General features: G+C 45.2%; 1 protein-coding gene across 1 annotated transcript; it reads left to right on the forward strand.

Moving 5' to 3' along the window:
• Positions 1 to 12,240, forward strand: LOC309346342 (uncharacterized protein). The gene is made up of 11 exons (XM_081869988.1): positions 1 to 157; positions 2,149 to 2,205; positions 3,853 to 3,876; positions 4,873 to 4,929; positions 5,531 to 5,554; positions 6,219 to 7,082; positions 7,714 to 7,770; positions 8,491 to 8,514; positions 9,798 to 9,854; positions 11,153 to 11,179; positions 12,088 to 12,240. Exons 1-6 carry the CDS (start codon positions 83 to 85, stop codon positions 6,297 to 6,299), a joined length of 318 nt encoding a protein of 105 aa, XP_081726114.1. The 5' UTR covers positions 1 to 82; the 3' UTR covers positions 6,300 to 7,082; positions 7,714 to 7,770; positions 8,491 to 8,514; positions 9,798 to 9,854; positions 11,153 to 11,179; positions 12,088 to 12,240.
• Positions 12,241 to 12,479: the final 239 nt, after the last annotated feature.

Raw genomic sequence — 12,479 nt, forward strand, 5'->3', positions numbered from 1 at the left:
GGCCCAGCATAAATAGAGCCCCACAACACACCATTATTCCCAAGCCCAGCTGAGAGGGAGAACAAAGCACGAGAAACCCAAAATGAAGTTCCAGGTTGCAGCTGCTTTCCTCGGCCTCTGCCTGCTGTCTCTGCGCAGCACCCAGGCTGCACCTGCGGTAAGAATGAACAAGGCAAAATCCTGAGAGCCTAGGTGGTGCCGGGGGGGGGGGGTCAGTGTGTATGCACAGATTGCTGAAACTTCCTGATGAATCTGTAGAAATCAGGGCTGTGTTTCACAGTGTCGGCATTTGCTAATGTTGTGCTTTGGGGCACAGAAGCCAATAAAAAATATCAGGTAACTCTAAAATGCAGTTACTGAAGTAGTACATTCCACGAATGACCATCCCAATTTGCTATTTCTGTACTTGTGAATTCACTCTTCTTCTTCCAAGGGTTACAGTGCAATGCTCTACCTAATCTTCATATTTATCCTATTCTAAAAAGAAGAACCTGAAACTCTTCTACATAGCCCTGGAAGCACAAAGTTAATTGCTGGCAGCTCCTGGGCTCTCCACTGTGATGGAGTTTTGTGTGCCCCCCCCCGACCCCTCTCAAAATTTGTCTTGTAGGTTTCCTCCTCGAGATACTGTGAGGTTTTAACCCACAGAGCCTAAGGCTTGCCGATCAGAAGATTGGCGGTTCAAATCCCCACGACGGGGTGAGCTCCCGTTGCTCAGTCTCTGCTCCTGCCAACCTAGCAGTTCGAAAGCACACCAAAAAGTGCAAGTAGATAAATAGGTACCGCTCCAGCAGGAAGGTAAATGGTGTTTCCGTGCGCTGCTCTGCTTCGCCAGAAGTGGCTTAGTCATGCTGGCCACATGACCCGGAAGCTGTATGCTGGCTCCCTCAGCCACTAAAGCGAGATGAGTGCCGCAACCCCAGAATTGGCCACGACTGGACCTAATGGTCAGGGGTCCCTTTACCTTTAAGACACACAACCCCTTCATGGATCACTGCCTTTTCATGGCAAAGGGGCTATGAGCTATGCCATGCAGGGCCACCCAAGACATACAGGTCATAGCCGAGAGTTTAGACTAAATGTGGTCCACCTGGAGAAGGAACTGGCAATCCACTCCAGTATTTTGCCAAGAAAGGTCCATGGAAATAAAAAAAGGAGAAGCTTTGAGAAGACTGTGAGAGTTTCCAAGGCATGCTCTGGTTCATGGGGTCACGGAGAGTCGAACATGACTAAGACGACTAAACAACAACAAAGACTCACAAATCTCATTTCCCACTTAATGATAAATCAATAGATCACAATGCATTTTTCTGAAAGCACTGCTAAGATTTTTCATTTTCTCACTGCATTTGGAATGCCTTTTTGCAGAGGTCACCCAAATGTCATTTTTTTGGGTGGCACACACCATTCTCCCCCTGCTTCCATTGGCTAACAATGCTGCCTGGTCAGGGATACTTTGGAAGATGCAAAGGCAGCTGCTGTTAGCGGCACATGCAGAAGGAAGGAAGGAAGGAAGGGGCATTTTGTTATTGGCACTGCTGCCTCACTTCTGAGAAACTGGTGGAGAATTTTCCCTTTCTTGGAAGAAATTTAATGAAACAGTCCCCAAGAGAGCAAAGCACTTCAATAAGTCACTTCTGCAGCATCTCACCCCACGTATAAAAGGAGGCAGGGATGAGGTCACTGGCCAGCATATTACAACTGGAGGTCATGATACTATTGAGCAAGTGACCATGAATTGGCTTGTTCTTAATGTGTCTAGTTTGCTCCTTTGCTTTGCTGAGGCCTCACATCCCTTATGGAGTGCAAATTTGGCATCTGAAGCTTTCCTTGACTTGAGAGTAAAAATCTTCAGAGCAAACTTTACTTGCTGAAATTCCGCATGCCTGGCAGACCACTAACTGCAAAGGGTATGAGAGCTCCACCAAGTTCACCCTAGCCTTCTGTGAGCCCTCGCTTCTTCTCTGTTTCCCTTGCTTGGTGTTTGCTTCCCCCCATGCCCCTACAACTACAAACACTTCTCTTCCTTTGGGTCCACGTGCAAATCTTGCCCAAACTTTCATCCAAGACCCCAATGCAGTCAATGCTGCTTTAGGGAGACGCTACAGTCCTCCACCTAACAGAATAACTCATTCTGTCCCCCTACAGAATGGAGGCAGCTTTGATGGCAACAATGTAGGATCTGGCAGCTTCAACAACAATGGAGTAAGTACCCCAGAACTCCTCTGTGTTTATCAGTATTCCCCTTTCCACTATATGTATAAAAATCTTAAAGAAATGCTAGCAAACATTTCCACTGAAATGTTTCCTTCTGTTAGGTACCCTGCAAATTGCTATATATTTTTTTAAAAAGATAAAGGATGCATTTGCTTAATATAAGGATGCATTTCCACCCAAGCTTAGATCTCCATTCATACTAGTCCTTCCATTGTGCTCTAGCATGTTGTTCCAACTCAGGGAGGGACTTCAGCTCACTGCTTGGTGCTTTGCATGCAGAAGGTCCCAAAGACAATCCCTGGCATCTCCAGGTAGAACTTGGAAGCTCTCCAGCCTCAAGCCCTTGAGAGATGCAACCAGTCAGTGCACAAAATGCACTGCCTGGATGGATGATCAGGAAGGATGTGTGCATGTCAAGAAACTAAGTTCGTGTAGCAAAGTAAAAAAACAAAACAAACCCCCCACATATTTATTTCTATTCTCACTTTTGTCTCTGGCCCCACCCACAACTTGCACTTGGCCCCTGGAAGGTTGTCCAGAATGAAATGTGGCCCTCAAGCTGAAAATGTATTCCAGCCCCAATGTAGACTGTATTGAGCTAGATAGACCAATGTTGGGACTCAGTGTAATAATAATAATAATAATAATAATAATTTATTATTTATACCCCGCCCATCTGGCTGGGCCTCCCCAGCCACTCTGGGCGGCTTCCAAAAGAATATTAAAATACTATGATACATCAAACATTAAAAGCATCCCTAAACAGGGCTGCCTTCAGATGTCTTCTAAAAGTCTGGTAGTTGTTGTTCTCTTTGACATCTGGTGGGAGGGCATTCCACAGGGAGGGCGCCACTACCGAGAAGGCCCTCTGCCTGGTTCCCTGTAACTTGACTTCTCGCAGTGAGGGAACCGCCAGAAGGCCCTCGGTGCTGGACCTCAGTGTCCGGGTAGAACGATGGGGGTGGAGACGCTCCTTCAGGTATACTGGACCGAGGCCGTTTAGGGCTTTAAAGGTCAGCACCAACACTTTGAATTGTGCTCGGAAACGTACTGGGAGCCAATGTAGGTCTTTCAAGACCGGTGTTATATGGTCTCGGCGGCCGCTCCCTGTCACCAGTCTGGCTGCTGCGTTCTGGATTAGTTGTAGTTTCCGGGTCACCTTCAAAGGTAGCCCCACGTAGAGTGCATTGCAGTAGTCCAAGCGGGAGATAACCAGAGCATGCACCACTCTGGCGAGGCAGTCCACAGGCAGATAGGGTCTCAGCCTGCGTACCAGATGGAGCTGGTACACAGCTGCCCTGGACACGGATTTAACTTGTGCCTCCATGGACAGCTGTGAGTCCAAAATGACTCCCAGGCTGCACACCTGGTCCTTCAGGGGCACAGGTACCGCATTCAGGACCAGGGAGTCCTCCACACCTGCCCGCCTCCTGTCCCCCAGAAACAGTACTTCTGTCTTGTCAGGATTCAATCTCAATCTGTTAGCCGCCATCCATCCTCCAACCGCCTCCAACCACCTGTAAGGCAGCTGTCTATCTATGTAGAATGGATAGAACTTGTAATCTGGTGAAATGTGCACTCTTTCAATTATAAATGTTGTTAATTTCTGGTTTTTCTTTTTCTTTCATGTTTCAGAATGATTATGAGGGATTAGGAGGAGTAAGTATCAGCAAGGGTATATACATGATCCATCTCATGTAGCATTTCCCTAAAACAAAGCTGGAGAACCTGTGGGGCTGCAGGTATTGTTGGACTACAATTCCCATCAGCCTTGACCACTGGCTATGCTGAACTAGGGCAGATGGGAGTTGGGGTCCAGCAGCATATGCCCCCATCCTGGACTCAAATGTTATCAGCAGCACCTGCTCATTGAATTCTAAAAAAATATTCAAAATCCCAATGACAGTTCAAGTAGCAACTGAACAGAGAAATGTTGGCTGTTCCTTTGGATTACTCAAGCCCTCTAGAAATAAAAAATACATCAAAAGTTGGGCAACATTTGGTGAGTACCCACTGTGCTGGATTGGGGTCCATATGGAGAGTTGAGGTGAATGTAGGGGTAGGAGAGAAATATCATTCCATTCTCATTTAAAGGTAAACCTACCTAATCCATACTTTCCTAAACACTATTTAGTCCAAAACACATCCATCCATCAAAATTCTTCAAATTTTCTTTCTTTCATTTCTCCAAATTTTGCAGTGCAAAAAAACACATGCCAATGTCAGCTGTGCATATAAATGCATATTTTAGTTAAAGTAGCAAATATAAATCATTCTGTTCCAGAACATTTTTTTTTTTTTTTGGCAGAAATATCTGTAAGGCAAAACTGTGTGCAACGATTCAGAGAAAAAACACCAAAATGCCGATAGATTCTCAGGAGAGCTGCTGTTGGTTTTTTAAAATACAGATTAATCTGGAAGAATGGAGAACTGAATTTAAGAAAGCAAGAGAAACCAAACTTGACAGAGGTTGGCTTTAAAGGGGGATTAAACAAATTGATGGAGGAAAAGACTATCTGGAGCCATGGAAGGGTTATGCTTCTGAATACACTTGCTGCCCAGATTTCCATCCCAGACCCGGATCCAGTCATTGCTGCTTTAGGAAAGGGCTTCTCTTTCCAGCCCTCCACCTAACAGGATGCTCTCTTCTTGCAGAATGCACACAGCTTTGATGGCAACCAAGCAGGATCTGGCAGCTTCAACAACAATGGAGTAAGTCATAGAATTCCTATGTGTTTTCTGCTGATCTGTATTTCCTCAGCCAAATAATGGTCTTAAAAAAAAAAATTAAGGTAGCAAACATCACCACTGATTGTGCTTCCTTTGGTAACCTGCAGATGATTTTTTTTTTTTAAGATGCATTGGCTTAATAAAAGGATGCATTTCCACCGAAGCTTAGATCTCCATTCATGTTAGTCCTATATTGTTGCAGCATGTTGGCCCAACTCAGGGAGGGACCATGGCTTAATGTTTAGTGCATCCACTTTGCATGCAGATGATACCAGGAACAATCACTCAGATATTCAGGGAGGGATTGGAATGTGCTCTGTATGAAACCTTGGAAAGCCACAACCAATTAGGACCCAATATACACTGCCTGGATGGAGGATAAAGGGCTGGTGAATGTGAATAGATTAACACAATAATAAAGTAAAATGCACATTTATTGCTCTGCCCACTTTTGTTTCTGGCTGTGTCCACCACTGGCTTTTGTCCCCTGGAAAGTTGCCCAGAAAGGAATGTAACTTGTTGTAAATAGGGTATCTGGGGATGCTCTTAATTTATTAATTTTCTCCCCTGTTTTCTGTTGCAGAACGAGTTTTGGGTGTATGGAGGAGTAAGTATCAGCAAGCATGTGCGTGATCCATCTAGTCTAGCATTGGCCTAAAACCAAGATAGAAAACCTGTGGGCATCCAGATTTCACTGGACAGTGGCACCCATCATTCCGGACCCAGGGATCATGGGAGCTGGAGTCCTTCAGCATCTGGAAGGCCACAGGTTCCCCACCCCTAAGTTAAAGCAACCCTAATCCTATAGATCAGCTGGTGGTTAGAACATGAAAAGAGCCTGTATTGATTCAATAGTGTCAGTGCTGGGTGCACCCAAAGTGCTTGAAACTGAAGCCAAAGAAGATATTTGTTTCAGTTAGCACTGATGTTCAGTGGCTACCACCCATTCCGCTTGTTAGGTGGGTGTGGACTCTGATGAGAAACAGTTTAACAGAACATAGATAGAAAACCTGAGGTTTTCAGGTATCCGTGGGTCCTTGCTCTCAGCTTCTTACCTGCCTCCCTTGCTAACTGTTTGACACACACACACACACACAGAGAGAGAGAGAGAGAGAGAGAGAGAGAAGACGGGGGACTTTTCTACCTTTGGGTCCACATCCAAATCCTGTCCAGAGTTCCATCCCTGATCTGATCTAGTTATTGCTGTTTTAAGAAGGGGCTCCTCTTTCCAGTCCTCCACCTAACATTGTGCTCATTTTGTTCTTTTGCAGAATGGAGGCAGCTTTGATGGCAACAACGCAGGATCTGGCAGCTTCAACAACAACGGAGTAAGTCCCCTCTGTCTTTTGTGATGATCCATATTCCCCTTTCCTCAAACAATGGTCTTTTTTTAATCAATGGTAGCAAACATTCCCACTGATTGTGCTTCCTTCTCTTTGGTATCCTATTATTTAAAAAAAATAAAAGCATACATTGGTTTAATAAAAGGATGCATTTCCACCCAAGCTTAGATCTCCATTCATACCAGTCCTTCTACAGTGTTGCCCCAACTCAGGGAGGGACCATGGATTTATGGTTAGTGCTTCTGCCTTGCATGCAGAAGGTGCCAGGACAAATGCTGGCATCTCCAGGGAGGCCTTGGAATGTGCCCTGTATGAAACCTTGGAGAACCACAACCAATTAGGGCACAATATACACTGCTTGGAGGATGGATATACAAGGTTGTATGAATATGAAGAAAATATATTATAGTAATAAGGTAAAATGCACAGTCATTGCTCTGTCCACCTTTGTTCCTGGCTGTGTCCACCACTGGCTTTTGTTACCTGGAAGGTTGCCCAGAAAGGAATGTAGCTGTTGGTTTGAAGAAGGTTCCCTGCCCTGGTGCAGACAATATGGAGCTGGATGCACTAATAATCTGACTTGACACAGGACAGGGCTGCTTCCATAGAACCATAGAATTCCTAAGTAAAATGGGTAGATTGCATAATAGCATTGCAGTAAGAGAGCTATAACTTTTAGTTCAGTGAAATGCCTTCTCTGCTTGTTATAAATTAGGTATCTGGGCATGCTCTTAATTTATGACTTTTCTCCCCTGATTTCTGTTGCAGAACCAGTTGGGGGGGAATGGAGGGGTAAGTATCAGCAAGCATGTGCATGATCCATCTAGCCTAGCATTGCCCTAAAACCAAGATAGAAAACCTGTGGGCATCCAGATTTCATTGGACAGTGGCACCCATCATTCCGGACCCAGGGATCATGGGAGCTGGAGTCCTTCAGCATCTGGAAGGCCACAGGTTCCCCACCCCTAAGTTAAAGCAACCCTAATCCTATAGATCAGCTGGTGGTTAGAACATGAAAAGTGCCTGTATTGATTCAATAGTGTCAGTGCTGGGTGCACCCAAAGTGATTGAAACTGAAGCCAAAGAAGATATTTGCTTAAGTTAGCATTGCTGTTCAGTGGCTACTACCCATTCCACTTGTTAGGTGGGTGTGGATTCTGATGAGAAACAGTTTCAGAGAATGTAGATGCCCTCAGCTTCTTCACACACACACACACACACACACAGAGAGAGAGAGAGAGAGAGAGAGAGAGAGAGAGAGAGAGAGAGAGAAGGTGGGTGGGGAGCTTTTCTACCTTTGGGTTCATATCCAAATCCTTCCAAGCGTTCTATCCCTGACTCTGATCCAGTTAATGCTGTTTTAAGAAGGGGCTGCTGTTTCCACTCCTCCACCTAACACTATGCTCATTCTGTTCCCTTGCAGAATGCAGGCAGCTTTGATGGCAACAGCGTAGGATCTGACAGCTTCAACAACAATGGAGTAAGTCCCCTAGAATTCCTCTGTGATGATCCATATTCCCCTTTCCTCAAATATTGGCATCTTTTTTAAAAATGGCAGCAAACATTCTCACTAATTATGCTTCATTCTCTTTGGTAACATGCAGATTATTATTATTTTAAATACATTGATTAAAAATAAAAAATGCATTGGCTTAATAAAAGGATGCATTTCTACCCAAGCTTAGATCTCCATTAATGCTAATCCTTCTACAGTGTTGCAGCACATTGCCCCAACTCAGGGAGGGACCATGGCTTTATGCTTAGTGCACCTGCCTTGCATGCAGCAAGTGCCAGGGACAATTACTGGCATCTCCAGGGAGGGCTTGGAATATGCTGTGTATGCTTCTGCTTCTTGGAGAACCACATCCAATTAGGGCACAGTATCCATTGTCTGGGTGGTAGGTAGAGGAGATTGTGTGAATATGAAGAAACTACTTTGCAGTATTAAGGTAATTTACACACTTATTGCTCTGCCCACTTTGTCCCCTGGAAGGTTGCCCAGAAAGGAATGTGTCTCATCAGTTGAAAAATGTACCCTGCCCCAGTGTAGACAGTATTGAGCTAGATAGACCAATGGTCTGAGCTGATACAACAATAATAATTTATTTAGATTTGTATAATATCCTTCATATGAAAATGATAGACTGGGTATCTGGGGGGTGTTCTCAATTTCTTTTTTTTTTCCTGTTTTCTGTTGCAGAACCAGTTTTGGGCATATGGAGGAGTAAGTATCAGCAAGGGTATACATAATCCGTCTAGTCTAGCATTGCTCTAAAACAGAGATGGAGAACCAGTGGGCATCCCAATAATTGTTGGACAGTAACTCCCCTCATTGGGGGACGCGGGTGGCGCTGTGGGTAAAAGCCTCAGCGCCTAGGGCTTGCTGATCAAAAGGTCGGTGGTTCGAATCCCCGCGGCGGGGTGCGCTCCCGCTGCTCAGTCCCAGCGCCTGCCAACCTAGCAGTTCGAAAGCACCCCCGGGTGCAAGTAGATAAATAGGGACCACTTACTGGCGGGAAGGTAAACAGCGTTTCCGTGTGCTGTGCTGGCTCGCCAGATGCAGCTTTGTCACGCTGGCCACGTGACCCGGAAGTGTCTCCGGACAGCGCTGGCCCCCGGCCTCTTGAGTGAGATGGGCGCACAACCCCAGAGTCTGTCAAGACTGGCCCGTACGGGCAGGGGTACCTTTACCTTTACCTTTACCTCCCCTCATTCCTGACCACTGGCTGTGATGGCCCAGGGATGTTGGGAGGTATAGTCCCCCAGAATCTAAAGGGTCACAGGTTCCTCAACCCTGGGTTAAAGCAACCCTAAACTTATACAATATTTTTTTTGAGGGGGGACTGTAGAGCTTGAGTCAATAGTGTGAAGTACTGGGTACACCCAAATTGATTGAAACTGAATCCAAAGAAGATGTTTGCTTAAATTAACATTGATGGCTGGGGACTGCTATTTTCTCCACTTGTCTGGTGGGGCATGTACTCTGGAGAGAGAGAGTTTAGCAAAGAGGAATGCAGATAGAAAACTTGAGCTGTGCATCTGTCTAGGAAGCTACAAGCACGTTCCTTTCTGCCTCTGAAGGAACTCCCCCTGCTTTAAACACTGCCCTGGCACTCTCCCCCCTTTTTGGCCTGTGTTCATTCTTGCAGGCAGGTCCCAGGTTGAGGTGTCCCTGGCAAGGTGGCCTCCTCCTGCAGTGGAGGACACCCTGGCTGCCCTTTTAAAATTCCTCACACAGTGCTCCAAAGCAAAGCTATGCCAGCACTTTGCAGCAAATTGAAACAGTGGGCAGTTCCCAGTCACAGCCATCCACTGTGGGGAGCCTGGCTCCAGTACTGGTGACAGGTCCAGGCACCTCCTGCACCTCCTTGCTGAACTTGTATATTTGTAGGTATTACCAAACGCCATAAGGGTATAATGCTCTCTCAAAGGAAACTGACCCCGTAAAGCTCCTTGCCACGAGAGAACTGCAGATCACTAATATATCCCCTTGTATTCTGTTTATAGAACAGTGGAAGTTTTGATAACAACAATGCTGGTGACAACAGCTTCAACAACAATGGAGTAAGTACCAGAGATAAGCCAACTTGAGCATCTTGCTTGTACATTCGCTTGTCACACCAGTTATTCTCTTGGGCTGGCAACTGGCTACTTAAGACAGCCAAGCTTTGGGATCATCTTACACAGGGGCGGCCCCCTCTTGCCTTCCCGATGTTGCTGGACGACAGCTCTCATAATCCCTGATCATTATCCATGTTGACTGGTACTGATGGGAATTGGAATCCAACAACATAAGGGCCTCAATCCTGCCCTAGCATTTGAAATCCCCATGGGGAATACTTTGTGGAGTCATTTGCCTTCTCTATAATCAAACACAGAGACCTCAGCCTGCAACAAAATATTTCACAGTATCTCTTGGATGATCTCTGACATTGCCAGCTATACAGCCCCCCACCACAAAGAAAATGTTGACAGCAAGCCTGGGCATTTCCAAGAGAGCAATGAGACTGAATGGTTGTGAAGCAGCAGTTCTGTAGGGATGGAACAAACAGAAGATCCCACTGTCTAGTTACATGAATCCATGCACCCATGGATTCTCTCTCTTCCAGAATTATTCTGCCACACATGAATTAAGGTTTCTATAACAATTCAAAACATAACACTCCCTTGTGGAGCCTGGCAGCGCTCTTCTTTTGATATTCCCTTTCAAATGCTCTCAGTTACATCAGATTATTATCTGTTCAGATGTCAAGCCTGTTTGTTCTTTTACAAAAAGAAGCAGCAGCAATTTTGACAGGCAGTCCCCAGCGTCCCACAGCCCAGCCATGTAGCATAACCACCCAGGCAAGATCTCATGTATCACATGGATGCCTATCTTTTTACCCTGAGTACTTTCTAAGTATTACCTTTCTACCCAAGCATTTCCCAAGTACTCCATTTCTACACTTTGTACTTTATTTTCCATGCTGGGCATAAAGGGTAACACTTAATGACTTCACTTTATGCCATATTCCAAAAAATCTTGTGAGTGAGAGGAACTAGATCAGAGGTGAGGAACCTGTGGCCCTCTAGGTATTGTTAAAATCCAACCCCCACCAGGCCCAGCCAGCAGGGCCAGTATCCACGGAAGATGAGATTTGCAGTCCACCAACATCTGGAGGACCAGAGGTTTCTCCTCCCAGGTCTAGATCTTTTTTTTTATGGATGGTATCTGGAAAAGAACCCTCAAAGTGATTCCCCCCCCCCCTTGCCTAACTGCAAATGCATACCTGAACATGCCGCCTAAGAGTCTGTAACTACATATTGAAAAACCACAAATTTGGATTAGTAGCTGAATGATCTGTCAATGTTTTGCCTTGCAGAATAATAATGATGACCCCATTGTTTGGGTGAGTATTAGTAATGCTGAATCTCTCCATTAGGAATAGGGTTTGATGGCATGGCTGTGTCATTTTGTTGCCACAGTATCACTGGAAGCATACAGGGTTGCCTTTGCATAAACAAGAGAAATGGATGCATCATGCCACCCAAGTAGAGTGTTATGGGATGGGGGCAGAACTAATGTATTATAAGAATGTAAGAGTTGTCTTGGTGAAATAGGTCGAGAAATAGGCTAGGTCCATCTAGCCTAGCATTTTGTTTCCAGTGGTGACTGGGGAGTTAACAGTGAAATAGGGATGTAAGGGATGCTTGTCAAGCCAAGCTCCCATCTAGTCTGGCATTTTCAGCCTAATAAGGGAACAAACAGAGGATGCTGTCTTATACCAAGTCAGTTACTTTGGCCCACCTCCCTCCCTATTGTCTACATTGACTGGCAGTGGCTGTCTGGGGTTTCAGAAAAGGAGGTTTCTCCCAGTCATATATGGAGATGCAAGGGTTTGAACATGAGATCTTCATGCAAAGTAAATGGCCTACTATTGAGCAATGGCTGTTCCTTGGAAAGCTTGTTGTGGGGAAAATTGGAGGAAAGGCAGGCACATATCTAAGTCTGTCTAAGCACTTTGAGCCCACCTTGAGAGTGGGGTAAGAGTCTAGTAGCTAGCTAGAAAGACACATAACTTCTCCAAATATTCAGGAAAATGTATGAGCTACAGATTAGTATCCTGATTTCATAATATGGTGGTTTTACTGAAAGAAACACCTTTTTGTACCTGTGACAGACATCTGTCATATGCTGTAGCGCCCAGTGGAATGTAAGATGAGGAGATTTAGAGAGAAAGACATATTGGGGAGAGCTGCCCTATGGGTCTCTCTTGGCATTTGAATTCTAATGGGTGTTCCTTTTCTTCTTTTGCAGTATTAGACACCCAGGAAACCACTGCAACACAGTGCCTTCTGCCCCTTTTTGTTTCGTAAATGAATCTCTCTTGTGGGATCTTTCCTTGCTGCTGAACAACCAAAACCTTTTATTGCAAATAAAGAACCTTGGCGTCACTTGTTGATCAATAAATCTGTTTGAGTATTCAGTTATTCCATAGCAACAAACCCAATGCATTGCATGAAGACTGAGTCTTCCTGGATTAATCCAAAAGTACCGTATATCTCAGGGTGGAGTCAGGTGAATTGGAGTGGCCAAGTTATTTTGGCCCTTGAGACAGAAAATCCTGCAATCCAGGCAGTTGGATTAGGATTTCATGAAAGGGCAGCAAATTGTTAACTGCTTAATTTAATACTAATGTATTCCATTGA

Source organism: Podarcis erhardii, assembly GCF_964252035.2.
Source record: "Podarcis erhardii genome assembly, chromosome: 7".
Lineage (NCBI taxonomy): Eukaryota > Metazoa > Chordata > Lepidosauria > Squamata > Lacertidae > Podarcis > Podarcis erhardii.

Bases quoted from the DNA above. Each gene is read 5' to 3' on its own strand.
- LOC309346342 (XM_081869988.1), top strand. From the start codon at position 83: ATGAAGTTCCAGGTTGCAGCTGCTTTCCTCGGCCTCTGCCTGCTGTCT. The intron at 3,877-4,872 runs GTAAGTATCAGC...CTCTTCTTGCAG, and splicing joins ATTATGAGGGATTAGGAGGA to AATGCACACAGCTTTGATGG. The intron at 5,555-6,218 runs GTAAGTATCAGC...GTTCTTTTGCAG, and splicing joins AGTTTTGGGTGTATGGAGGA to AATGGAGGCAGCTTTGATGG.